Source organism: Penicillium bovifimosum, assembly GCF_028826915.1.
Source record: "Penicillium bovifimosum strain IBT 22155 chromosome Unknown utg000006l_segment0_segment0, whole genome shotgun sequence".
In the NCBI taxonomy this organism is placed as follows: domain Eukaryota; kingdom Fungi; phylum Ascomycota; class Eurotiomycetes; order Eurotiales; family Aspergillaceae; genus Penicillium; species Penicillium bovifimosum.
The window spans coordinates 1537290-1565110 of NW_026622715.1; the positions used below are offsets into that span (position 1 = coordinate 1537290).

At 50.8% G+C, this 27821-nt stretch overlaps 7 protein-coding genes across 7 annotated transcripts; 4 read left to right on the forward strand and 3 right to left on the reverse strand.

The window, feature by feature from the left end:
- Positions 1-189: 189 nt before the first annotated feature.
- N7515_008235 (uncharacterized protein) lies at positions 190-1257 on the reverse strand (the record flags this gene model as incomplete). The annotated part of the gene is made up of 2 exons (XM_056668979.1): positions 190-1082; positions 1140-1257. The coding sequence occupies 2 exons, from the start codon at positions 1255-1257 to the stop codon at positions 190-192; spliced, it is 1011 nt and encodes a 336-aa protein (XP_056518809.1).
- Positions 1258-1787: 530 nt separating this feature from the next.
- On the forward strand, positions 1788-3104 carry N7515_008236 (ankyrin repeat domain-containing protein; the record flags this gene model as incomplete). Its single annotated transcript, XM_056668980.1, has 1 exon — positions 1788-3104. One exon carries the CDS (start codon positions 1788-1790, stop codon positions 3102-3104), a length of 1317 nt encoding a protein of 438 aa, XP_056518810.1.
- Positions 3105-3346: 242 nt separating this feature from the next.
- On the reverse strand, positions 3347-6448 carry N7515_008237 (PX domain-containing protein; the record flags this gene model as incomplete). The annotated part of the gene is made up of 7 exons (XM_056668981.1): positions 3347-3574; positions 3635-4778; positions 4830-4926; positions 4984-5605; positions 5674-5982; positions 6046-6275; positions 6349-6448. The coding sequence occupies 7 exons, from the start codon at positions 6446-6448 to the stop codon at positions 3347-3349; spliced, it is 2730 nt and encodes a 909-aa protein (XP_056518811.1).
- Positions 6449-7353: 905 nt separating this feature from the next.
- ace1 (putative C2H2 transcription factor (Ace1)) lies at positions 7354-10145 on the reverse strand (the record flags this gene model as incomplete). The annotated part of the gene is made up of 5 exons (XM_056668982.1): positions 7354-8557; positions 8616-8891; positions 8944-9182; positions 9256-9503; positions 9626-10145. The coding sequence occupies 5 exons, from the start codon at positions 10143-10145 to the stop codon at positions 7354-7356; spliced, it is 2487 nt and encodes an 828-aa protein (XP_056518812.1).
- Positions 10146-12636: 2491 nt separating this feature from the next.
- Positions 12637-19246, forward strand: pex6 (AAA family ATPase peroxin 6; the record flags this gene model as incomplete). Its single annotated transcript, XM_056668983.1, has 10 exons — positions 12637-12826; positions 12888-14470; positions 14530-16628; positions 16703-17194; positions 17454-17482; positions 17549-17660; positions 17714-17769; positions 17866-18434; positions 18498-18627; positions 18699-19246. The coding sequence occupies 10 exons, from the start codon at positions 12637-12639 to the stop codon at positions 19244-19246; spliced, it is 5808 nt and encodes a 1935-aa protein (XP_056518813.1).
- A 1328-nt stretch (positions 19247-20574) lies between these two features.
- N7515_008240 (GABA permease GabA) lies at positions 20575-22920 on the forward strand (the record flags this gene model as incomplete). The annotated part of the gene is made up of 15 exons (XM_056668984.1): positions 20575-20657; positions 20730-20763; positions 20828-20897; positions 20959-21200; positions 21258-21372; positions 21422-21500; positions 21553-21587; positions 21647-21675; positions 21729-21786; positions 21840-22041; positions 22094-22171; positions 22227-22355; positions 22409-22556; positions 22613-22691; positions 22751-22920. The coding sequence occupies 15 exons, from the start codon at positions 20575-20577 to the stop codon at positions 22918-22920; spliced, it is 1551 nt and encodes a 516-aa protein (XP_056518814.1).
- Positions 22921-24825: 1905 nt separating this feature from the next.
- N7515_008241 (uncharacterized protein) lies at positions 24826-27346 on the forward strand (the record flags this gene model as incomplete). The annotated part of the gene is made up of 9 exons (XM_056668985.1): positions 24826-24919; positions 24976-25055; positions 25108-25256; positions 25307-25417; positions 25485-26377; positions 26430-26467; positions 26528-26713; positions 26776-27156; positions 27212-27346. 9 exons carry the CDS (start codon positions 24826-24828, stop codon positions 27344-27346), a joined length of 2067 nt encoding a protein of 688 aa, XP_056518815.1.
- Between the last annotated feature and the right edge of the window lie 475 nt (positions 27347-27821).

Consider the following 27821-nt stretch of genomic DNA (forward strand, 5'->3'; position numbering starts at 1 on the left):
GACAAAGGGTTGGAATATCAACAGACACAGTAGTAACCGCACATAGCAATTTTTGCAAGGTTATCATATCATCATAAGAGTTCGTGGCATAGAGGGAGACTTTTGCAACGGGAAGGGATATTAGAGTATTAAAATAGCGACGGGGGAGGGACATATCAGTGGTAGGTGTTGCACACATAAAGAACAACCTCATTGAGAGTGTTCCAAGCCCTCAATAAGAGCATGATCCAGCTCCCTTTGAGACTCCAAATCAGCGACACGATCTTGCAACCTCTTAATCTCATCATCCTTTTTCTTCAGCGCCAAGCGTGTCATATCCCGCCCACGGATAATGCCTTGCGTTCTCAAGTCATGCCGGTTGAGCAGCGCGACAACCTCATCCCGCGCTTTATTCGGCAAGACGACATGATGCTTCTCCATGGTATCAAGTAAACTCTTCGCAAGGTCCGACACATCAAACTTGGTGTCTGCAGACAGTACATCCTTGTATTTGCTAGGCGTGGGCGTCAAGCATACTTCCGCCGAGGAGGGAGGGAACATTCTGCTGCGAGAGGACTGGGACGAGAAAGGCGTTGCGAGCGCAGTCTGGTCATGTGAGGCATCCTCATGCGCAACATCTGATAATTTGCGCTTGCCGGGCGAAGTTACGTTTGCGGTGCGGGGTGTTTTCGACGGTGATTCAGGATGGAAGTTTGGCTGTGAGATGAAGCTCGACTGTGAGATGAAGCTCTCGGTTTGGCTCGGACTGGAAGCTAGTGCCGTGACAAGCTCATCGCTTTCATCCAGGTCATCATCCCAACCGTAATCATCTGACGCTTCGGAGATCATTCTGGCTTTGGCTGTCTTGGGTGGTGATATGAAGTTGTGTTGTGGTGCATCCTTGAATCGAGGCTCAGTCTGTGGTGTTATTAGAAGATTACGCGAGCGTGGGCTGGTTCGCTTCGTCGGAGTAAAGATGAGAGGGTCAGGTTCAGATCGAGAGTTGTTGCGAACGGCCTCTCGCTCTCGTTCTAATGCGAGTTCTTCCCATAGGAAGAACTTGCATTTTGATTCGAGGTCCTGCGGTTTGGCGCAGTTGTAGACTGTTCACTCTTAGTTTCTGAATGGGATACTCGGGATTTTCTCTAGATTTGACATACACCATTTCCCTTTGTTTATGCCCTCCTTCTTCGTTTGACGATGAGCTGCAACTGGGCGATCTGGGCAGTTGCACCGCCAGAGGCCATCTTTAAAAAGACCCTGGCGAAGCGGGGCCATTGTTGCTGGAGACCTTGGATACCTCTGAGGGGAGAACATTATAGCCCATATAGTTACTCAGAAGTGGTGACGACGAGAAGATGAACCCTCCAATCCTACCTCAGTTACCTCAGCGGTCCCGCTGCAATGGATGGAACGGCAGTTTGGTGACTAAGCCACATTCGTCGTCATGGAAACCCTTATCTTATCGCCCCGGACTTTTGGCAGTCTTGGCATTTTGTTGTAGGATCTGAGACATCCAAGTCGGGCATCTATGCGAATCACAACAAGAGGAGATCCCAGCTCAGACAGACAGACACAGAAGTGAGACACTTCGGCTGTGATATCAGATACTTCGACCACAAATGACCTCATAAATGTCCAACAACGGTAGGTCCAACTGAGACTGACGGACGATCCCCCCACATCGCAAATCCATCACTATAAGAAGCTTAACCCCACGTGGACGGAAGCTTGGAAAATCCTCATAGTCGCCAAGCACGTCACATATGCTTAGACCCTGATGTTTCCTCCCTCCAAAGCAAGGCCAGATGCACACACCATGCACCAACACCCAAGGACCCCTCGCAACCCTCCCTAAAGAACTATACATCGCAATCTCCGACTTCCTCCCCTTACTCTCCGACTTCAACGCCTTCACGCGCACAACCACAACAACCCACCTCCTCCTAAACAAAACCCTCTACAAGCGCGATGCAACATCCACAAGCCCCAAATCCCTCTTCCACGCCTCAAAAGCCGACACCCCATCAACAGCGCTAAAAGCCCTCTCCGCCGGCTTCGACATCCACTCAAGAACAGACGCCGACCCCCGAATAAAAGGCTGCACCCCAATCCTCCTAGCCGCCTTCCACAACAGCATCAAAGTGCTAAAATTGCTCCTGCTCGACCCAGACGCAAACCCAAATACCCGCGACAGGAAACTGTTCCGGCCGCCGCTGTCCTGGGCTGTCAAAGAAGGCCACGCGACTGTCGTGCAGACACTGCTCGAGGACGACCGCACCGATGTCAATTTACAGGATAAGGCGGGTGACACGGCGCTCATGATTGCCGTCAACCACCAGCCGAATATGATGACGTTGCTTCTGTGCAGTGGGCGGGCGGATCCGCGCGTGGCGAATAGACAGGGGTGGACGCCGCTGGGTCGGGCTGCGCGTGATGCGGATGGGGAAGTGGGGCTGCTGCTTGCGCGGCATTTGCGGTTGATTCTTGAGGGCGATGATGGTGCTGAACATTGTCAGCATGTGTTTTTCTACGCGGCTATTATGGGTCATGTGGAGATTGTGCAGTATTTGGTTAAGTACTTTGGAGAAAAGCTGGATCCTAATGCTGGAGGACAGCAGTATGGGCGGGGCGCATTCTCTATTGCGGCTTCGGCGGGAAGAGTGGATGTTGTCCGGTTTTTGTTGGAGTGGGATGTTACAAATCCTAATTTGCAGACGCATTGGAAGAGGCAGACGCCTTTGTTTGCTGCTGCTGAGAATGGGCTTGAGAGTATTGTGGGGCTGTTGGTTGGGTGTGAGAGGGTTGGGTTGGAGATTGCCGACATGCATGGGACTACGCCGTTGGGAGTTGCGGCGGATAGGAACCATGAGGGGATTGTGAAGCTGTTGCTGAGTGGGCCTTGGCGGGCTAATCCCAATGCCCGTGACGAGAACGGTCAGACTCCGCTGTTTAATGCTGCTTTTTACGGTCATCTAGGTATTGTGAAGCTACTGCTCGAGGCTGACGGGATCGATCCTCAGTTGGGCGATGCAGATGGGAAGTCCCCTTTAATAGTGGCGTTGGAGAATGGCTATGGGCAGGTCGTGGAGGCACTGCAGAGACACATAGCCAATACTTCATAAACTGTTGTGTGTCAATTGTCTTCTATTCAGTGTGCGGTCCTTAGTTAATGCCCGCCGTATTCATCTAATCCTCCCAAATCTTCCAGACAGCCATAATGAGCCAACGCTTGAAAACAAGCGACTAATGCATCGGTGTATCGAAAAAAAACAAGTAGTAGAACCGAAATGGAAAAGGCCATCTCGGTGGCGGTATCACAGGCACGATCTGTGCGTGGCGAAAAAAAAAAGCATATTGTCACCATCTAATCGGCAAGCACATGTCGCAACATGATGCCGAAGGGTTCGGCAAGCTTGAGGATCTCTGTAACCTCCGGCTTGGCGGGTTCACCTGCAGTACGGCGAAGCTGGTCTTGCTTCTTTGTCCGCCGGCGGCGCTCCACCGCAATCGGGTCGTCCATGTCCTCATCTCCGGTGTCTTCGTCAGACGCATCAGAAGCTTCGTCAGATATAGTAAGATCCTCCAAATCAGCCTGTTGAACACGATTAGTCTCATGTTCTGTTTCTAACTCAAGTAAGTGAATGATGCATACCTCGTCCAGACCAAAGTCACTGCCCTTGAAAGTCGTAGTGCCTGGGATCGTCTCTCCAGAGGTACCCTCGGCAGCCATCTTCTGGCGAGTCTTATTCAGGTGCCAGCGTTTTCGGTCTTCTTGCCACTTGATAAGTAGATTTATTTCTTCAAGAGCAAGTTCTTTGTCAATTTGGCCCACTCCAACAGCTCCTTGGAACAAAGCGTTGATATCCATTTTGCCTCCGGCGGGGCCATTGCGCAGGAAATCGAGGATCTCTTCGATCCAACCCATCAGGGACTGGAAGAGGCCGTTGTCGTGCTGGTGTACTTCATGAATGAACTTGTAGAAGTTGTCCTCGTGGCGAGCGCAAAGGTCGATGAAGGCCTGAACTGTTTGGTTTGGATCGGCGGAAGCATCCTGGCGTTGCGCACTTTGGATGACAGCTATAGCATCATCGGCGAAATGTGCAAAGTCTGTGATGCTGCCGTATACATTGGCGGATTTGTAGACTCGGACTAGAGGCTCGTAGAAGATCGTGAACAGATCGCGGAAGAGCTGCAGTGTAACCGGCTCTTCGACAATGCTGAGCATCATCGCCTTATCGCGCTGGCGAGTGTAAAGCTTCAGAAGTTGCTTCATATGAGCGAACCATTGGGCGCCTTGCTGCATCTCAAAGTCTACATTTTCCACAGCATGGTTCCAGGCAACGTAGCCGTTGAACACCTTGCCAATCTGCTCCGGGGTGAGCTCGGGAGACAGAAGATCAGACCGAAGAATGGCCACAACAATGTCAACCTCGTCATTAGTGGCATCTGCTCGAATATCATTCTTGATATCCTCATCCGCTTCCGCGAAGGACTTTAGCTTCTGAGTTAGAATCGTATCTTCGACCTTTGCTGCCAGAGTGTCAATAGATCTCTGGAAATCTTTGATGCCTTCATTTAGTGTCAAAGAGAAGATCCGTTGCAGAAGGGAACGCGAGCCGAAGGGCTGTGCCATGAAAAGGTCAAGAACACCAGACATGACCGCAGCAGGGTTGGCGATGCGAATCACATTCTTCATCAGCGTATATGGAACGAGACCGTGGATTCTCTTCGCTTGTGCAAACAGTTCTGGGGAGTTATCCTCGGCTAGGAACAAATGGTATATCGTCGCGGCAACCCTGTTCAATGTTAGTAGGGCAAGACACACTCGGTGTAGATGAGTAACATACTCAATACGAAGCCACTCAGCAAACTTCTGGTATTGTGGGCTGAGGTCTTGAATCGTGGGCTTTACCCGAATCTCCGCAAAAAGCTTTGTCAATCCGTCTGAAATGCAAGTGTGATTAGCAACGGCCTCACTTTCTGGAAAAGCTCGCGACTTACTGCTCTCCACAATATCTCGCCGGAACCGCTCCATGTAAACATCCAACTCAGCTGCTCGCTGTCGAGCAATCTCATAGAATCTCTTCTGTTCTTCGATTCTGACAGCATCCATATCCTTTCGTTTGCGGACGTCGATCAACTCTTCCTCGTTCAGATTGATAGGGCGAGAAGTCAAAAATTCCTCCATGGCCTTGGATTCCGCAACTCGCTTGTTTTGCAAAATGGTACGCAGGAAAGCGCGGAGCGACACACGTTGCTCCTCCCTGTATAGAACAGTCTCCCTTGACACATCCCCTGATGATGCACGTGGCGACTTTGTTGACCGCATCGATCCTCGGGAGGCTGATCGTCGGAGGTTGCCGGGTGTAGTTGGCACAGAAAGTCTGTTATCCTCCGGGGCAGCCGTTCCCTGTGTTGAGATGGATGAAATGGACGAAGCGTCATCATCTACAGCAGCACCCCACCAGCTCGAGGTGGAGGACTTGTTCTTGCGTGGAAGAGGAGGCAGGTGCTTTCCAGGCATCTCAGTGCTCAGTCTTTTGTGGAGCTTGACGAATTCTCCATACCTCCTCCCAACATGGAGCTCCTTTTTATCGCCCTGACGGACTCGAATAATGAATTCCTATGACGAATGTCAGCGTAACCACGTTTACTCTGGAGCAGTCCCCGCTCCGCATCTATGATACTTACTGCATGTTGATGGTACCGCACTGTCCGCTTGACAGAGGTTGTGCGAACAGCGGCTACATTCACATCCCAACCATGAATCGCATTGCCCTCAGGAATATTAACGAGCAGACCGGAATCTTGAGCACCGCGCTCAACAACTTCAATCTCCGAGAACTGAATGCGCTCCTCATATCCTGACGCGGTCGGCACGCCCGAGACCATCATCAGCTCCACGAGCTTCTCGCATTTCCGAGCCAATTTCCGGCGTTTCGTTTCCTCCAGTCTATCCTCCGAAGAAGACACATGTTTGTTGGCGAACGATTCGAGGAACTATTTCTCCACAGTCAGTCCCTGTCACTTCACAGATCTCATCCAAAATATCGAAACACCCACCACTTGCAGCTTATCCTGCCAGAACTCCTTTTCGCGCGCCTGGTCAAGGAACGGGAAATTGCGAACATGGTGAACGAAGATGTACCGAAGGATCGGAAGCTCCGAGTCGACAGGCGCGACCTCGCCGAATTCCGATCTGAACGGGGCGCCGAATCGCTGTAATGCGGTGGGGGAGTTCAGCTCGGAGATTTCGGCGCGGACTTCGCGAGCGATTAGCTCACGCTTGAGATCTGCGAAACGACAATGGCCATGTTAGTGACTGCGGAGCTGGAAGATTATAAAGCAAATTTCTCCTCTACCTACAGTGTTCTTGCTTGCCGGTCAGGATCTGACCCGGTGGGATGGCGCCCACATCTCCCTTGGCCCCATTGGGGAATGCGGGATCTGATTGCGACTCCGGCATGTTGAAGGGGGTAACCGTCCGATGCACGTATGAGGGAAGCTGAGTCCCAAGGAAAGCAAATAGCACAACCAGTCAGTTGGGGTGGTTGCGAAGTGAAATATTAAGCGTATGATGTCTCCGTATAATGTGTCTGCCTAAGCCGGTTGAAGCTGCAACTAGGTACCAAACAAGGCTGAGTGGGAACTGAGTCTCACGGACTCTAGGTATCTATTGAAAGTTGCGAAAGAGAAGACAATTGAGGGGGGCTGAGCGGAGCAGAGTTCGGGGCGGGAGAGAGAAAGATGATGTCGTCACGCCCGATATTTTGGAGCTTAGTCTCTCGGCTTAAGCGCCCATCAAGCCATAGCCTCTTTGTTAATGTTAGGATAGGTAGTGTCTAGTGTATACTATTTTCATCCGAGTCGCGAAAATTTGAATAATTTATCTTGACACAATCAGCCTTACACAGTCCCCAGTTCTTGTGTGCCAAGACTAATTATTGGTGCTGCCTACCAATTCGTTGCCCTAACTATGTCTTGGTATCTCTCGGCAGTGTCATCGTATCGTAGCTTTTTCCTCTTCTTCTCTGAACAACGAAGTGATGGACACCGAATTAATACTCCCTAAGGTATGATTGGTTGATTGTATTTCGAAGTGACCAGGCCGTGGATCACCTGGTAATCCCGCCAAGCGGCCAAGGCCATTATGTACGAAGTAGGTCACGTAGAAGCAGATCCAGATAGATAGCTATGACGTAGGACACGGTAGGAGCAAATGAAATGTATTAAAGGACATCATATGTCATGTTACTGGAATCAAAAGAGCTAAGGAATAAGATCCAACCAAATTTCCATCGCTATGAACGTTTAAATCGCTTGACGCCAACTGAGAAGAGAGTATTTGCGAACCCCCGAGTATTCACCTCTTTACTTCATGAATGCCAGATCCAGGTCTTCAGGCAGGTAGTTTCCTTGAGGTTGCTGGCCATTCCAGGACTGCATGCCCTGCAGAACGTGCTCCTGCTCGAAAGTGGGGAACATCTGCTGTTGGGGCTGGCCATAGCCAGCAGAGTGATCACTGGGGGTTTGCATCATAGGGTGAGCGCCGAGACCCATTTGCGCATTAGGGTTGCTCTGATTGCTCTGGTGGAAAAGAGTAAAGTCATTTCCAGCTGGGGCCGGACGGCCATGGTCGTATTGCCCAGAGAATGTATCGCCAACGTTGCAAGATGGGGGCGAGTACAAGGTGGCGTTACCCTGGGCACCTGGAGAAAGACCAAAAGGCTTGCCAGAGGGGTCGTAAGAACAGTGGTTGAGGTTCATTGAATCGTATTCATTCAGATAGCCCTTGATCGCCTCGTGGGATTGAGCCTGAGGGAGTTGCGCGGCCAGCGCAGTGTAGTCTTCATTGGATGGATACTCCAGGTTGCTCCAATCCCATTCGAGGTTGATGCTATCAGTACCGGTCATCGGGGATCCATCAAAGGACAAGGGGTCCATCAAATCGGGAACGGATTCAGGAGATGGAACGACCTCATTCATGGACTGGGGGTGCATCTCAAGAACGGGAATCAGCCCGTTCGGGTCACCGGCTTTGAACTGACTCTGGAAAGCCGTGAGATTCACTGAAGTCGGGAACTGATTGGCATCGTTCACCAAATATGGCGGGCTTGGTTCGAACAATGGGAAATTGTCACCGTTGGCAGATACAGGAGGATCGGCAAAGTTGAACTGGGTACTATCAGGCCAGTTGTAGGTCGGGGCTGAGGGAGAAGGACTGGGGCCGGGAATGGGAGAGGCAAAGTCGGTGGCCTTCGAAGCGGGGGTAGACACGCTGGGGGTCTGAGGGGTGGCTCGGACAGAAGAGCCTCGCTTGCTCCCACTGCGGCCGTTGTTCTTGGATCGAACGTAAATCCACCCATGGGACTTTTCCATGTGTTGTTTGCAGTTGCTGGCGCGCTTCGAGGTGTACGGGCACTGGTGGAATTGACACTTGTAGAGAATGGGCTGTGCCGAATGCTTGTCGTTCATGTGGCGATCCCGTTCCTTTTCAGTAGGCCAACCCTTTGTGTGGTAAGCGCAGTCGGTATGATCACATTTCCAGGGACGAGTATGAGTCTTCTCGTGCTTTCTATTGATGGATTAGTACCTGTTTCGGCATTGGATCTGATCAGCAGGGCCGAACTCACGTGAGATCACAAGGCCGCTTAAAGACCTTCTCGCAATTGGGGCATTTCTGGTTGATATTCATGGGAGGGGCATCCTTCTTGCGACGGGCCATCGACCGTGCGACTCCCTCATCAACGCCATCCTCGATGATGATGGCACGCTTAGAAGTGCTACCGGGCTCCGCCTCATGCGGCTTGCCGGTGGCCAAGGAGATTTGCTTGTCGCCTTGCATTACGACAAGTTCAGCTGGCTTTCCATTGATAGAGAGGCCGCCTTCCAGGGTGACAGGTTCGACACTGAGCTCATACATTAGCTGAATCCAGAGTTTATATCAAATATAAAACATACGTGGTAGACCCCTTGTCGGACTTCGGATCCCGATTTTCCTGGACTCGCTGGCGTTCAGAGCGAATCATGGCTGCGTATCGTCGGACCTGAGAAACAAGATCAAGGAAGTATCCGTTAGTGTACGGTCGATCAGCCGGTAGGCGTTGATCACGATCGTTGAGATGAGACGCCGAAGTGTGCAAGCACTGGATAGTAAATTCGCAAAAGTCGAGGTAAGACTTTCGAGAAGTGGACGAGGTCTTCAATTAAAAGAAATAAGAATAAGCATAACCAGAACTCCAAACCCAGATAGGAGACAATGGATCAACTCACAGGTGCCAACCACAATAGAGTCTTCTCAAGGTCACGCAAGCAGACAATCTGCTTATTCAAAATTCTCTTCGGGATGCTTCGGACCAATGGGTGGAATGGCTGTAAACGAGCCTCTTTTAAAATAGGAACAAGCACGAGGCGCTCAATCGATTTGCAGGCGGCAGGGCCCAATTGACGTTTCGGAAGTAAGCCATCAATAGCGGAGATTGATCTTGTGGTGGATTGTTTGTGATGAATGCTATTGAGGACTAGTAATTGTTAGCGTTCAAAGGGAAGACAATAGGGAGCAAGCATGAGCTTAATGGAGAACAAAGAACTCTATTGAGAGAGAACAATGAAAAGACAAATGAATGGAGCATGTGACACCCACCTTTATTTTCGGAGTCAGTGAGCCCCTCTTCGCTACTGATCGAAGTTCCAAGTCCGCTATCCGACTCGTGGGTATGTTGTCGGCGAGCCTTTTTCTCATCGATAGGGATGGGCTTTCCACGGCCCTCTTCATCCGAGCAGCGTGGGGAGTCCGACATGGAATTCGAACGGCTGTGCACTGCGCCACGACCACCCTCTAAAGAGCTATCGTCGCCAGTGGTCTGCAAGGTCTGGTCTTCGGTACTGTCCAGAGTCAGGCGGCCTAGAATAGAGGTCATGCGCTCTTCGGCAGCAGCGAGGGCTTCCAACGAAGTCGGCGAGCGATGAGGTAGGGTGCGGAAATTCACGACAGGGTCGTGATCACTGCATGGAGGGGACGTAGGAGTATGGAAAGTCTCTCCTTTCCTAAGGCACATCTTAGAATCAAGCGAATCGCTCGATAAGGTGGGAAGAGGAGTGTTTAAGACGGGCCGACGACGCGGGTGCAGCCGCGATGGCTCAGGCTGAACGGCAGACTTCATTGGGCGTACTACTGCGTTGACCATCAATCAGCATACAAATCCCGACAAGGAATGAATGGGGCTACGGCTGATTGGCCCATCTCATGACTCACCGGTGATAGTTGTCCAGATGATTCAGAAAGTGGCGTACTGTCGAATAAGAGAGCAAGCGTCGACGTGATGCGAACTTTCCGTTCTTCGGTATACGACACACACCACTGCTCTTGAATCTGAAGCAAGGGTGGCTGGCAGCGACACTCGTGAATAGCTATAAAGCTTTAAGAGATCTCTCACAATAGAGATCGCTGATAGTCTCTGGGTAAGCATGCACTCCTAACCCAATGCAATGCGGGGTTCGGAATGTCTTGACACGGAATTCAGAGCAGTGACAGCCTCTGACACCAACTCGAATGGCTTGCAATCGAAGATAGAAAACCCCAGGAATGAAGTGAGTTCCCCAGAGTCAATGAGTTGATGGGGTTCTAACGCTCCCGAGATATAATTTCCACGATCGAGTTTCCAAGCAGGGGGCCCCACTAAATACGAAATCTGTTCTGCGAAGGAATCCTTATATGGAAGGCAGCGATAAAGAGCAAAAGGTAAGAAGCTTGAACTGAAGAATAAAACAGAACACTAACGGGGGGGAATAAGCGGAACAAGGAAGGGAAGACTCCGGAGGCTCACTGATGAGGTGTTGGATGTCTGCCTGATAGACGAAGACGCTAATCCCTAATTGGGGATAGCGTGCGATGGCTGAGCACATTCTACTGCTTATGATTGGCTTCATAAAGCACAGGTATGGTAAACCAATGACGGTAATTACATTGCCCAGCCTTGTAGGTGGCTCCCGTGTGGTCCCTGGCGGGTATCGATACCGTTTCTCCACCGGTCCCACTGATTCTTAAAATGGAAACTCGGCCCCCGGAGAGATAAGAACCCCGTAAAAAGAGCCTCACCTCTCCAGGTTACAGCATTTTTTGGAGATCCCTCTGGAAAAGAACACGTCCTCAACCCAGGAATCTTTTTCTCATTTTCTGGGAATTTGTGGAATTGGATGTAGTCAGCATTTCTTATTTCACCCAGTTATACGTCACCATTTTGCCAGGATCATACGATGAAGGATATTCACCACGCTTATTGGCATGGAGCATCCGACGCCCCAGGGCTTGGCCCCCAAGTGACGTGGAAACAAAAAGTCCCAAAAAGAGTGACCAGTGACCACTGCCTACTATGTACTGTACATGCAGTATGCTTGTGATTCTATGATCATCGTTGTCCAGGGCCCTACTTGTACCTGTGCCAAGTGACAGTTCCCGTTTGTTTCGACTGCGCCCCAATCTGACTATCTGCACAGCCCACCACAGCTGTTCATGAAAAGAGACCGATTTTCCACATACTGTCTGGTGCTGAGCTTCGCCTCCAAATAATTCAGTGATTGAATTTCTGATATGCTACTCGACCTGACTATGCTTGACCATATCTGCCAGTGCTTCCAACGCCAGTTGCGGAAGATCTTCACCGGGGATTAACGTATCACATAACTGTTCGACTATATTGTAGCTGGCCTCTCCTACGCTCTTGCCCGGGCTGGTAGGGGTGTTTATTCCGGGAGACAAGCCACCCGAAGAGAGCAATTAGTCAACAGCATTCTTGCTTCCCCGGAATTGCCTCATCTCGTCCATCACATCCTCTTTGGCTCGACTATCTCAGGCTGCGATGTTTCTCATCATCCATGGATAGTATATGACTGCCTAATGGTTGACGTAGAACTCCAGATCTGTGGCAGGATGGAATGAAGGTGCCTCCCGCCGCCCGGGCTGCAGGGCTCATGTGAGCCCGGCATGCCCTCTACCTTAGCTGTTAGGTATATATCTCACGTAGGTAGTTACGAATTACCCACTCGGCATAAAGTATAGGTTCTCAATATGTCAGGAACCGAGCGCAAGGCGCCAATGAATTGTCATTGACTGCCTTGCAATTATTGGATCGACTCTCAAATAATGTCCGGGGTTTAAAACGTGGGAAGCTGTTAGGTACATGCAATCACAAGCATGGCCAATCGCGTCAGAGCACGCTTACAAGTTACAATTAGATCAGGAACAAAAATTGCCCATGCTCATATTGCTGTTGAGATTATGAGATGAATCGCGAAGATGTCGGAATGAGAATTGCCGTACCTACAGCTGCGATTTACCTATCCTTAATACTACTATTATGTCCATCATGCATCGTACTCCGTCCTCCCCTACCGATTGGACCTCGGCTTCGGGATATGGCAGAACGGTGGGCGGTGCCGAGCTGCCCGCGTGTTGATTTCCCCCGGATTCTGGATCCGGCGAACCTCGTCTTCTCCCCTCAGTAATCCGATCAATTTGGCGGGGAACTATCTAGAATACCCTCTGATGTGTGCTTGTTAACTGCATGTTTTGCTGATTGCATTTCGTTTCTCACCAATCCCCCTATACCCCCTCCGCTTCCTTTGCCGACGGCAACCGGACAAGACACCGCAACCATGGACTTCGAACAGTATGGGCAGAGCTCTCAGCAGCCTCGACAACGGAGAAGAAGAGCTGGAAAGCGGCGATTGAACAATAAGGCACCTATTGCTGCTCGTTTAGCGCTGGACCCCCAGCTGCGTGGGAAAGTCGGCATATTATCCGAGGATCTAGCGAATGACCTGTTCCAGCAACAGGCCCTCCAAGGTGAGTGGAAAGCTTCATTTACACATGTATACAGTGAATGCTAACATGCGCTTCTTTTCAGATGTTACGACTTCCGACGACGGAGTGCTCTATGTTGCAATTGCCCCGCATATCCCGACTCATACCTCCGTGGAGGACCAAACCTGGACAATACTCCCAGTGCGCATCCAGCCCTCAGAGAGATCTCCGGCTACCATGTCACACTCGACCGTTTTGTTCCCTGAATCGGCAGACTCACTCCAGCCTTTCCTCCAGGCTCTCGGGAAAGTCGATTCGTCACGCAACTCCCTACAGGCGCACCGTTCTGTCGAGATTCGGATTTTAGATGTCGCCCCAATCCACCTCGATACGATATTTGTCACCGTCGAGCGACATCTTCTCCGCAACCATGATGACGTTCAAACCAGATTTGGTGGTGGGTTCACGAATACGCAGGGGCCAAATGGACTCTGGGGTAAAGCGGGGAAAACCGCAGAAGCCAAGAAGTATTCGAAACGGGCTGCAGCCGATGCTGAACAACGTCTTACTGCCGCCGTTCGTGAGGCATTGGGTGCTCAGCGCATTGTGCACACCGGAGATGTGCTGCCCCTTCCACTCCCATCCCATCCAATCACTCATGCGCCACCACCCCCGGCGCGAATCTCATTTTGTGAGCCTGTTTCGCAAGGCTTGCTAATGTCGACGACAAAGATCGTCCTTGTGCAAGCTCGCCCCCAAGGAATCCGTGCCTCGCAAACCTTGCCTTCGAGGTCCTCGCTTCTGAGGCAAGTGGCCGAGGATGAAGCTGACGATACTTCCAACGAACAATTTTATTCTGCTGCCGAGGACAAACCCGGGGAAAGTGGAACGGAGATGGAGGCTACCTCAGCTGCTGAGGAGTCTGAAACAGAGGGCTCAGTGGGTTCCATGAGTGATTCCTCAGATGACTCCCTCGAAGACATGATTTCCCTCAGTGCGCCTGAACTGCCCCAGACAGCGTCGGGAGTGATGTCTTCTATGAGCTCAGCCACTCCCAGAGCCGGCGGTCGACGATTTGATGACATTCATACTCCTGGATCTGTGGCATCGAATTTCACATCGGCCACAATGCGCCCTGGCCGTGGCGGGGGCAAGACTTTCAAAGTGGAAGGGCTTTTGCAGCAGGTCCCGAATGAAGTGCTGCACCCCAGACCTCGCGATGATGAAGATGTTGATTCGTTTGTCTTTGTGGATGTCAGCACTCTCGCCAAGATTGGATGCTTCTCTGGTGATTGGGTCAGAATTGAAGCTGGCGAAGAACCCCAGCTGAACATGTTCGCCTCCCTCAAATTTGGAAGCTTTACCGACTCCCCAGAGGACTCGGGCGATTGGCGCCCTGTAAAGATCTTCGGTCTTTCTGGTCTTCCATCCTCCAAGCCACGGTATGCCATTAATCACTCAGGTGAACGCCGTTCGAGCATGTCACAACGTCAACCCACCCGCTTGACGCCTACCGTCTATGTCCCGCCGTTGCTTCTTGGCAACATCGACAATCCGAAGTACCTGCGCATTTCTCCTATGACCTTCGCCACCCCCAGCGGCACCTCAAAAGCTGGTCTTCTCCACCACATGAAGAACACAGCCGCCAAGAACCCGCCTTTAGCGAAGGAAGTCACGCTGCTCAAGGTTTCCACCCCCTTTCAATGGACCGTGTCCTTCAACCGGCTCTGTTTGCAGGCCTGAAGCACTACTTTGAGTCGCGCCGGCGCATTCTTAAAAGTGGCGATTTGGTTGGAATCAGTGTCGACGAAGGACTCGGCCGAGCAGTGTTCTCTGGAACCGCTGGCGGTGACAGCGCCAACCAGGAGGAAGATATTACTACCCGGCTAGGCCAAACCCCCGACGCCGGTAGTGCCGGTGCTCGTAAAATCGGCGTCGCCTGGTTCCGTGTCGGGCAGGTAGCCCCGATTGCTGTAGAGGAGGTGGAGGAAACAGGCGAAGACCAGTGGGGTGGAGTGGCTGTGCTCGACCCGGCAACTACACGCATGGTGCAGGCTGGAAGCGACGTGAGTCGAGTTCCCGGTGTGTTGGGCAACGGGTGGGAATATTGGCTGGGCGTCAAGACCATCCCAAAGAGCATTCAAGATGCTCCGACTCCTCATGGAATTGTTGCCGACGCACCTCAATCCTTTATCTCCCCTCTGCAGGAGCGACTGCGCGATTTGATGTCTGTCGCCACGAGCCCCCGAGCTATTCAGCTAGGCATGAAGCCTGTCTTTATTCTTCTCAGGTCCCAGCAAAGGCATATCGGCAAGGCGACTGTCGCGACTCGGGCATGCTCTGATATCGGTCTCCACACATTCCCCATCGACGCGTACGATATTTTGACTGAAGGCGGCGCAAACGGAGGCGACGTCAAGACCGAGGCATATCTCAAGGCACGGGCAGAGCGAGCTTTCCACTGTGGGGCAAACTGCACCGCGCTACTGATCAGGCATATCGAGGTTCTGACCGCTGATCGTATTGTTACTGCAATGACGGATATCCTGAACGATGCCAGAGTGGTTATCGCCACCACCACCGATGTTGAAACCATCCCAGAAGGGATCCGCGGCCTGGTCACCCATGAGTTCGAGATGGGCGCCCCAGAAGAGAAAGAGCGTGAGGGAATTCTGCGGAATGCCGTTGCAGAACGCAGTATTAAACTGTCTGCTGATGTGGAATTGGGAACCGTGGCCTTGAAGACCGCAGCGCTTGTTGCAGGAGACTTGGTCGATGTCGTGGAACGAGCTGCTGCCGCAAGAACGGCTCGCCTCGAAAGCTTGGCGGAGGCCAGCAAGAAAATCTCTGGCTCGGAGGTCTTTGTCAGAGACATCCTGCTTGCAGGAGGCGACGGTGCACGCGGTGTCACAAAGGCAGACTTTGACGCCGCCGTTGAGGCTGCGCGCAAGAACTTTGCGGATTCGATCGGCGCACCCAAGATTCCGAACGTTGGCTGGGATGATGTTGGTGGACTGACCAATGTCAAGGATGCCTTGATCGAGACTATCCAGCTGCCTCTGGAACGTCCAGAACTGTTCGCCAAGGGTATGAAAAAGCGCAGCGGTATCTTGTTCTATGGCCCACCCGGTACGGGCAAGACCCTGCTTGCCAAGGCCATTGCTACCGAGTTCTCTCTCAATTTCTTCTCTGTCAAGGGCCCTGAACTGCTCAACATGTACATTGGTGAATCCGAAGCCAACGTGCGACGAGTATTCCAGCGCGCTCGTGACGCCCGCCCTTGCGTTGTGTTCTTCGACGAGCTGGACTCCGTTGCCCCCAAGCGTGGTAACCAGGGAGACAGTGGTGGTGTTATGGATCGTATTGTCAGTCAGCTACTCGCAGAACTGGATGGCATGAACGGAGGAGAGGAGAACAGCGGCGGCGTCTTCGTTATTGGTGCGACTAACCGTCCCGATCTGCTTGACACTGCACTTCTCCGTCCTGGACGTTTCGACAAGATGCTCTACTTGGGCGTCTCAGACACACACAGGAAACAGGCGACCATTCTCGAGGCTTTGACTCGGAAGTTCGCTCTTCACCCTGATGTCTCACTTGACCGGGTCGCGGAGCAGCTTCCTTTGACTTACACTGGTGCTGATTTGTATGCGCTTTGCTCTGATGCGATGCTGAAGGCCATTACCCGAAAGGCTACTGCTGTTGATGAGAAGATTAAGAGTTTGCCCGATGGCCCTGTTAGCACTGCTTGGTTCTTCGACCACCTCGCCACAAAGGAGGATGTGAATGTGATGGTCACCGAGGAAGACTTCTTGTCTGCCCAAGGAGAGCTCGTTCCTAGTGTTAGGTATGCTTTCATTCCACCCCCACCTTTACCTCGCCCCCAGTTTGAAGAGTAATCATCATACTAACCCCTCACAGCGCCAAGGAACTCGAACACTTCGAGCGCATTCGCCAGACCTTCGAAGCAGTTGACAAGTCAAAGCAAAACCCCTCTGCTGCCGCGCCGCAGACAATCGCCGAGGCGATGGAAGCATTCAACCTTGGCGGCTCTGGAACAATCAGTGAGGCGCTAATCACACCAAGCGAGTCACCGGCCACAAATGGTGACATCCATCCAATCGGTGGTATCCAAGGCCGCATTAAAGGCCTGAACAAATGGCCAGGCAGTCTTGTCCGCAGCCTAAGCGGCCAATCAACACTCAGTGGTAAAGGCAAGGGAAAGAGCTCCAGTAAGAAGGGCAAGGGGACTCGCACTGGCTCTTCACAGCTTGATGGATCTCTTAGCGGGTCTGTTAGTGGGTCTGTTGATGGCGACGAGGATGAGCAGGCGGATGGGGCCAATGGGTTTGAAGACGAGGATGATTATGTCGTCCGGACTGATCACTTGAGGAACCTCAAGGACGACGTCGAGTAAGGATTTTGGCACTACGTATATTTTAGCGTGCCGGCACTGTTCAGTTGGCCTACGGGCCTTTGTATCTACTATGCTGATTTGATATATCTATTCTTCATCTGTACATTGATAATCTCATGACCTTTTCGTCTGCTTTACCGCGGCGTCGATTGTAGCACCTGGCGTGGTGATACCTACCTCATCTCAGCTCGGGGTCGTTATGGAATGGTCGTGGAGTATGCTATTGTTGTGAGGCCAGCTGTCATATGACAATAGGATGGTTTTGAGGCTTCCTCGATTGGTAGGTAGGCCTGAGTATGATACGATGCCGAGACCTGTGTGTTATTTATTCCCACTTACGTTTTCCTCAGAGCCCTCCCATTCCCAACTTCTCTCCATCTCTAACAATATCATCACGTGTGTTTCGATCCCCAACGAACCTTTACTACACTACACCATCGGCGCATTCGTGAATAACCAGTGGTAAGCCTGATCAGATCGAATGTTAAGTTGATTCAGATTCTCACCAGTACTAGGTCTTCGAACGTTGATTCCTGTATCAACGATTCCACATCAATCACGTTCGTACTCGGTACCTAATCCATCGGCGCATTCGTTGATACACGCAGAGGTGAGGCTGATCAGATCGAAGCGCATTCAACGTGTACTGACGTATTGATGCCATTAGTACTAGCTCTTGCCGTCGTCGAAAACAAGAGGAAACACGCTTGCCGAGTGACCCCATACCGAACACATCCTATCCCAAAAACTTGTGTGTTCGACGCCGATCTCGCTATCAAAATGCGTTTCCTCGCGGATGAGGACACTGTCGCAAAGGCGAAATTTATAGCCCACAGCATAGATCCTCGCAAGATTCTCCAGATGACTGCACAGCTAGAGTACATAAGCCCCATTGATCACGACGTTGAGATTGGCAAGCCACTTGATCCAGACACCAGATTCGAGAACGACTTGGGGGTCTTGAACTGTTTCCCGCTCGAGATACTGCTGGAGATAGTCGAGCATCTTGACGTTCCCAGTGCCATGGACTTTTCTCTGGCTAATCACATGGCCCATCACGTCGTTGCCAGAAGCTCGATGACCTTCTTAAAGAAATGGGCCCCCGGATTGCCGAATGTTCTCTGGTTCGCCCGCATCCCCCGGCGTTTCGCGGTCTGGGAGTTGAAAGAAGCAATTCGCAGTACCTACTGCATCTCATGCGGCGACCGGGCCTCTTGGATCTGGCTTGCAGAGATGGTTCGTTGTTGCTCGCCGTGTATGCAAAACAACCCGGCCTGTTGGTGCCTGACCAAGATACAGACAACTGCAGCCTTTGCCCTGCCATTGGACGAGCTCGAAAAGATTCCACCGATCTTCGCCGTTGGCTGGCGTGACGATGACCCCAGAGCGGCCAGTCCCCCCAGCTTGCTTGACCCCCCGGCGAGGGCGCGTATGGCTGCTGGGTTTACCCAATCAAGCGCACACTCGCCAGAGCGATGGAGTTGTATGGTTCCCGTGAAGCCATCAAAACTGCGGCAGGGGAGATCCGCGCAGGTATAAAGGATCCGAAGTTTGCTGTTGTTCCAGGGGGTGCTTTCTTGCCCGAATCCGATTACGATGGATTCCGCGGAGCTCATCTGGAGCCTTTGACCCAGGCTCAATTGCACAATCCCGAGTACAGACACCACTGGACCTTTCCTTCACTCGCCAATGGCGGAATATTCTCCGCACCAATCGTCCCCCGTGCGCAGACACAATTGCTCACTTACACATGCCGCGGCTGTGTCTCCATGCTCCTCCATCCGCATATTAAAGCGTTGAACGATGAAGAAAAGGGTTGGTTGAACATTGACCTTTCCCTCACTGCGCCCGAGGCATACCTTGAGGTCTACCGGCGCGCATACTGCATGAGGTCAGAAGACGAAATGGCCGAGCATATTCGATCCGAATGTTTGGGCGGCCTGTCGCTGATCTACGGCATTCTGATCCTCGCACGGCGTCGGAGCCCGTTGCTACTGCCCCCCCTTAGGGACAGTGTTAATGTTACAGTGTATCAAGTGAGAAAATGAAATTTCAACTTTGTCAAGTGAGGAAGTGGGTTGTGACCTGCGTCCTGCTCTCACACAGTGTGTACACAGTACTCCATAGGAGTACCTACTGTAGAGTACAATGGAATGAACCCACATAATGCTAAGTCACGTGCCTTTCTATCAATCCACCGGATTCCACCCGTTTGTCATGTCCATTAGTAGGTTAGTTATGAATTGAATGTTCTCTGTTCAACTAGACTGGTATCTTCTGTCACAAGGAAAAATGCTTCGATTTCATGCCTCATCAGCTGCCTTCCTGGCATAGAGCTGGGTATCTGAGTAGCTTTAGGTACCCAAGAGCTCACATCCATGTACATTACCTAAGGAAAGTCTTGAGTAGTCAGATTCCGTTGGAGGCTTGAGCCATTATATAGAAGGTTGATTTACTCCGTAGTACTACTTGATAATAAGGTGGACTGATGACCTTGGAAAATACCTGTGTTCCTAAACTGATAGGAAATAGTTGTTTGGAGTATGTTGTAGAGTGGCCGTCGGTGAAAGAGAGACAAATCTTTACATGCGAGCATTTGTCTCCCGTGATAGTTATCTACTGTGTACTCCGTAAGTAGTCCGTACTGTGTAGATAGCAAATTTGTGCCGGTCCCACTTCTCCACATATGCCGCGTTCCCTATCGGATTCGGAGAGCAATATTGGCTTAGTAGTTAACTGAAACACGGAGAAAGTCAGCAGTGCGGTACACTCGTCAATCCCAGGGTTCTCCCCAGATCTTGGGATCCATTCACAATATATCCCCAGACCCCAGTTACGCTGCCAATACATATCGCGCAATACGGCACACCATATTGAGGCGTTAAATGTTTCGTCAGTGACTCCAACGATCGTCCTCCCCCCAGTTCCTTCTATGGAAATTGCCACCGTGTATCAAGGATGTGGGTCCAATTCCAACCAATGATATCCCAACAAAAACATAAGCTCTGGGGCTGCCGCCGCAAGCCATGGATCACCGGTGCGCGGCTAGTCAGCCTTAGAACCTTGTTAAACCCCTGCTGGAGTGACGATCTTGTCACTGGCCGAATCGGCCGTTCTCGGTGCGCCGCACCAATCAGAGAAGATCGTGGGTTATCGCCGCCGATGGCTTATACCCCAAACCTGTTACCTAAAACCTCTCCGTACAACGGACTGTCTCCTCCCCCGCAAGAATGATGGTTGTGGAGAGAGTCGTTTTCGATATGGAAAGTGCCACACGAGTTTCTGGTTTCTGCCGATGAAGGATTGACTTAATACCAGACCTGTTCCTCCCTGGATTTTTCACTTCATCTTCCGCGTGTGGTACGTCGCAATCACCATGGACAAAGAATTGAACAGTGATGATGCCCAGCTGGCCCAGATGGGCCATAAGTCTGAGCTCAAGCGAAATTTCTCATTAATGTATGTATCGCAATTGATGAAATTGATGCCCTGACTCTTGGACTATCCTAACCGCTGAAACCTCTCTTACAGATCGATGCTGGGTTTGGCGTTTGCAATTCTGAATGTACGTGACGCGATCGGGGATCGACCTGAATACCACATTTCATACAGTTATTGACAGTACACAGTCATGGACGGCTTTATCGGCGAGTTTGTCGCTCAGTTTGCCCTCTGGAGGCAGTGCTAGTGTTGTCTGGGGTATGCCTTCGCTCAGCTCGTCGTTTGGTTCTGGGATACGAAGCTGACAATGTCACTGTAGGTCTTCTTACAGCAGGTATCTGTAACTTGTGCATGGCCACTTCTTTGGCTGAGTTTCTTTCGGCGTATCCCACCGCTGGAGGCCAATACCACTGGGTTGCTGTGACTTCATGGAGAAGTTGGATGCCGATTTTGTCCTGGATCACAGGATGGGTCAATTGCTCAGGCTGGGTTGCGCTGGTCGCAACTGGAGGTCTTCTGGGCAGTGAACTCATTCTGGGTATAATCTCTCTAATGAACCCAGTGAGTGATTGTTGTTTGCTACTTATGCTCTGATTCTTCGCTGACCTTTGGAAATAGACATTCGCACCCCAGCGCTGGCACCAATTCCTGATCTATCTTGGTTACAACATTGTTGCCTTCCTGATCAACGCTTTCTTGAACAATATAATGCCTTATGTTACCAAGGGCGCATGTGAGTTGCCCCGAGTTGAATTGGAGAGACCCACTGCTGACAGTCATAGTTATCTGGTCCCTGACAGGGTTTGCTGTCATTTGCATCACCGTCCTATCATGTGCCTCTCCCAATTATAACTCTGCAGAGTATGTGTCTTTAATACCGCGCTCTTTGGTATTTACCACTCACATGTAACAGATTTGTCTTCACGGATTTCATCAACGAAACGGGATGTAAGTTCTCAGGACTCCAGCTTCTATATTTCTCAGACACTTAGACTGACTTATTCTAGGGCCCGATGGTGTCGCTTGGTTGCTTGGAGTATGTCGTTTGTTGCTGGCCCTTGAAAGGGATACTTTCTGACTCTTTTATAGCTTCTACAAGGTGGTCTGGGTGTGACTGGCTTCGACGGTGTTGCCCACATGATTGAGGGTAGGTCCCAGCAACTCGAACTTCATCGTGGAGTACCGGCTAATGAATTGCAGAAATTCCCAACCCGTCAATTGAGGGTCCCAAGATCATGATTGCTTGCGTTGGTATTGGCACAGTGACTGGAATAATCTTCCTTGTCGTTCTACTGTTCGTGGCGGGCGACATCAACAAAATCATCGAATCTGCCGCCACGCCACTTCTTGCGATCTTGAAGAACGCCACTTCGAGCAACGCTGGTGCAATCTGCCTTTTGATGTAGGCTTCCTGTGCTCCGAGAGATTTTGCTTTTGACTGACATCCTCCCAAGTTTCCCGCTCGTCTGTGTTTTGTTCGCTGCGACTGCTATCATGACGACAAGTAGTCGTATGATCTATGCATTTGCACGGTATGTCAGAGACGCCTTGGGTTTTCTACAAGCCATGGTACTAATGAGACGATAGTGATGGCGGTCTTCCGGCTTCTCCTTTCTTCTCTCGGGTTCACCCTAAATTGAACGTCCCCCTCAACTCGCTGTATCTTAACCTTGCACTTGTGACTATCTTCGGTTGCATCTTCCTGGGCTCATCTAGGTAAGCACATGCATAGCCCGCTGACCCTATCGCACCTTGCTAACACTTCAAAGCGCTTTCAACGCTATTGTCTCTGCATCGGTGGTGCTGCTAGACCTTTCCTATGGAATGCCAATTGCAGTCAACTGTGCCCGGGGAAGAAGAATGCTACCCGAGCGCTCTTTCAACTTGCCAGAATGGTTTGGCTGGACCATTAATCTGGTATGAATTACTGTTGACAGTAGTTTCGTGACAATTTTCACTGACCTATTTTTCAGATCTCGCTGGCCTATATCTCTCTGACTACCATCCTGTTCCTATTCCCCCCTGTGTTGCCTGCTACTGGTTCCAGCATGAGTGAGTTGTGCCCACCTTTCACGATTGCAGCATTTGAGGCTAATCTAACCCTATGACAGACTACTGTGTTGCGGCATTTGGTATTGTCTTCATCATTTCCACTATTCAGTGGATTGTGGACGGACGCAAGAACTTCGTTGGTCCACGTGTTGAGGTGGAATTCTTCAACGGAGAGGCTGCTGTTCAGCCAGAGCAGCCGATCCCAGTTATTGAACAACGTAAGCAATAGAGATATAGATGGGTCATGTATAACACCTTATGTACGAACAACATCTTGGGAATATAAAATGTTGAAACAATAGGTACTTCCTTAACCATACCAAGCGCCTTACAATGTTGTTTACATCTTCCTGATTGTTCGGAACCTAGGACGGTAGGTGGTTCACCGCAAAGTGAGCAGTAAGTGTGCCCACGACTGTCCAAAGTAAGAATAGTCCAAAGTAAGAATCCTGAGACTTAAGATTGTGCACCTTTCTCACTTACCTAGGTAGACTGGACGAAAGCGGAAAACGTTCTATCAAGATCTTCGTAATCCGAATCCATGACATGATGTTGTACCGATGTGGAAGGGCCCGATTGAGAATCTTGTGCTTGCTCCGTTTCATACTGGTCAGCTACAATCTCCAAGCTATACCATGCAACCCGTGATGAATTGACAACCTACCTACCAATATGGAATTAACCCAACAGGTAGCTTTGTGTTCATGCTAGCAATGATGCTTCGGGCGAGTGTGCTATCAGCCTCCTAGTTCTTTTGGAGGGTCATGTTTCCCTCTGAGTCTTTGGTACAGCAACCACCACTATTTGAGTGAATACATGCAGTCTTTAGTTGGAATGGATGAAGCCCACACTTGAGTGATGATGACCTCTTCGTCAATATGGGTCCGGTACCACCATCAGCATCAATGAGAAAGACCCAGCAAAAGCCCTCGTGGTGAAACATCGCACCCTGAATGCAGTGGAACCAAGGAATTGCATCCATAGCTGTTGGCGATTCTGGGAGGATATTAGGACCGAGGTGAAAGCACTCGAGATGGGAGGTTCCTACCTCAGCCCACGCCGGTGGCTCACCAGTCACCATGCACTGGCTCCAGGACTTAGTCACTGATGGCCGCTTGAATAGGGTCTGATGGAACTACTAGCATCAGCATACCATACACCACGGTGAACTATCCATGAAGCCTTTGTTACCTTTGTTTGCCTGCGTCTTGCTTTTGGTGGCGCGGCCCGATTTCACCAATTGGCTAGCCACATGAGACCGACTGGCATTAGGACGTGGAGCCATATCGCACAATTACAGTGCTTGCAGTCTGATATTCCATTTCCTGGGTTAGCGTATGTGGTCTTCCGTCCTAAGGTGGGATGGACTCACAGTACGAACACTCACGGTCACTCGCAACCACCACAGCAGCAAATCGCGAGTTCAATGGCGCTTGAAATGATTGCTGGTGATTGAACCAAGATCCAAGTCAATGAACGTGGAATAGAAAGAAGGAAGATCAAAACGCGCCGTCAGAGTGATATGACTCGTTGTTGCTGCTTCCAGGAAAGTGAAGCTTGAGAGGGAGGGAGGACGCAGAGCAGGCCTACGACAAGCATTTATATTCGAACAGGTTCCGAGGTTCCAATAGATGGCTTCCCTGGCTTGGAACATTCAGATCACGGGGAGCTTAGCGCGATCTGTTGGAACCTTGGAACCTGTCCAAATTAGCACATCTCCATCCATCGATGGGTGGTTCGTAGTTTCCTTTAGTCAAGGATTCATCCCATCTAAGGTTTAACGTGACTTGTATACCGCCCTGGTGGGTATAAATGCTTGTCGTAGGCCTGCTCTGCGTCCTCCCTCCCTCTCAAGCTTCACTTTCCTCGAAGCAGCAACAACGAGCCATATCACTCTGACGGCGCGTTTTGATCTTCCCCTCTTTCCTCTTTCTATTTCATGTTCATTGACTTGGATCTTGATTCAATCACCAGCAATCATTTCAAGCACCTTTGAACCCCCCATTTGCTTCTGTGGCGACTGTGAGTGACCGTGAGTGTTCGTACTGTGAGTCCATCACGCGGTAGGTCTGAAGACCACATACGCTAACCCAGGAAATGGCATACCAGACTGCAAGCACTGTAATTGTGCGATATGGCTCCAAGTCCTAGTGCTAGTCGGTCTCATGTGGCTGACCAAGTGGTGAAATCGGGCTGCGTCACCAAAAGCAAGACGCAGGCAAAGAAAGGTAACAAAGGCTTCTTGGATAGTTCACCGTGGTGTATGGCATGCTGATGCTAGTAGTTCCATCAGACCACACTCAAGCGGCCATCAGTGACCAAGTCCTGGAGCCAGTGCATGGTGAACCACCGGCGTGGGCTGAGGTATGAAACTCCCATCTCGGGTCCTTTCACCTAGGTCCTAATGTTCTCCCAGAATCGCCAACAGTTATGCGACGCAATTCCTTGGTTCCACTGCACTCAGGGTGCGATGTATCACCACGAGGGCTTTTGCTGGGGCTTTCTCATTGATGCTGACGGTGGTGCCCGGACACATATTGACGAAGAGGTCGTCATCACTCGAGTGTGAGCTTCATTCTTTGCCAACTAAGGACTGCATGTATTAACTGAATTAGTGGCGGTTGCTGTACCAAAGACCCAGAGGGAAACCTGATCCTCCAAAGGAACCAGGAGGCTGATAGCATGCTCGCCCGAAGCATCATTGCTAGCAGAACACAAAGCTACCTGTTGGATTAATCATTGGTAGGTTGTCAATTCATCGCGGATTGTATGGTATAGCTTGTAGCTGACCAGTACGAAAGGGAGCAAGCACAAGATTCTCAATCGGGCCCTTCCACATCGGTACAACATCATGTCATGGTTTCGGGTTACCAATGTTTGGTTCGAAAGAATTGGTACGAATCATGGAGCGAAGGTCCGTTTTGAGAAATTGAATCTCGCGGAGAAAAGCTGGTGGGCAGCAAAGGGCTCTGCTCCTCCAATGCCCCTCGAACTCCGAGACTTCGACACAAAGCCTGAAACCCTGAAGTGCGAGAGCTGCTCCAAGGAGAGCATCCGTATGTATGAGGATGGTTGGATGTGCCTTCAGCCGGAGTGTGACAGGTTCTGGAAGACTGGAGACGTTCCCAGTCCTCCTGGGCTAACCTTTAACCCTGCCTTCTTGAGCTTCCGCAGTCGTCCCGACCCCAAAAGTGGGCCTAAATGCAGCCTTGTCCCTGATCTTCTTTCGACACTGAACGAGGATGCCACGGACCTTAGCACATCTCGTGTTGCGTGGAAAGGGATTGTGTGCCCTGAGTGTCACAAATGTGTTCGACGAACATTGTGGCGAGGCTGGAAGTGCAGCGATGACTCTACTGGCACTGAGACGAGTGGTAATGTGTGTTCATTTGAAAGGCTCATGACAATGAACCCCATCTCGCGCCAGCTTCTACTCGATGATTCCGAGCGGCCCTCAATCAAACGAGAAATGGTTTTCAATACGAAGTTCATGATCCCAGAAATTGATGATGTTAGCTTTTCTCCCTATCGCAGGCTCACTTACAAACTTGATGGAGTCGGCTTTATCACCCATTTTGTGGCGAACGAAGAAATTAACAGCCGACCAAACGGGCCCGACGACCTTTTCATCGATCTTCAGCGTGAAGATCTTGGTTTGAAACACTTCCCGCTTTCGTCCAGTCTAGGTAAGTGAGAAAGGTGCACAACTTCAAGTTTCAGGATTCTTACTTTGGACAGTCGCGGGCACACTTACTGCTCACTTCGCGGTGAACCATGTACGTCAACTCGTCCGACCATCAAAATTACTGACATCTCCGCTGACTAAAATCAAACAGGGTAGTCCGTATAAGTATGTCGTGGCGGTGCTGTCAAAGGCGTTTGGCGAAGCCCCTGAGGTCATCCTCCGAGCTCTCGGTCGTCTTTCGTGGGCGACTGAACAAGCTGTCATCTCTGCTGGAGACAGATACATGCCTCCCAATGAGCTGCTGACGCTGGGGTACTTTGAGGGCATGAAGATAGGAGTAAGTGACACTGTGAGCTCGGCCCTGGGCCCCTGATCTCGACTAAACAATAGATTCATTAGTACCATGACGATGGTGAATCCTCTCTGGGCCCTACAATTGCAACCCTCTCACTTGGAGCAAAATCCACAATGTGGATCCGCATGAAGCAGAAGCACTTCAATGGAGCTGCTCGAAGGGTGAACACCGGCGATGGCAAAGCCGTATCTGGGAATGTTCTGCAGGACGACCCCGTGCTGAAAGGCTGCCGGTTGGAAAATGAGCGTCGCGCGCTCAAAGAAAAGTTTGAAGCTGGCGAGATCTCACATGATGAGTATAGCAACTCTCGGCGAACTCTCTTTGCCACCCAGAAGTGGAAGCAAGCTCCGCCAGTCATCAAGTTGGAGTTGCACCATGGAGACTTGGTAGTGATGCACGGTGAAAACCTTCAGAGGTACTACGAGGTTCGTGGCCATCCTCCCTTTTGGCACCGCTAAATAACAGAGCTGACCGATATAGCACTCCGTGGTGCCGGAGAACAAGTTGCGGTTTGCTCTTACCGCGCGGTATGTCAAGCCCGACCATGTTGACGTCGCGGAGATCGAGAAGGGCAAATTCTCCCTCACGCCTGAACAGATGTACGATGGGAAGTAATTTCCTGCTAGGCCGCTGGCCGGCTAACGCTATGATCTCCGGCCATTTGCTTGTTTCTCTTTGTTCTTTTTTTACCTTTGTCTCCTTTTCGATCTCCCCACTTGCAATGCTTTACATCTTTGTAGTTTTACATCTTGACGGGCGACGATAGCCGCCAGGCCTGACCTTGATACCAGTTGCCGGCTTTTTGTTAGTTAAATATAGTGATTTATTCTCATTTGTATTAGATCTAAGATAAATCACTAACTAACTAGTTAGTCATTTTTGTTTACATTTCCTCATTTCCTTCTCCCTAGCTTGTTACGCGCGCCCCTTTCACCGCATCTCATACTCTCAACCCTTCTCCCACCACCCTCACCCGCTGCTTTGTTCTACGTCTTTAAGAATGGATCCTGTGGGTATCTTTTGCACTAAGTGCAGTCGCCCCCGTCCCATTGATGAATTTCGAATCAACAAGCAAGGGAAGCAAAACAAA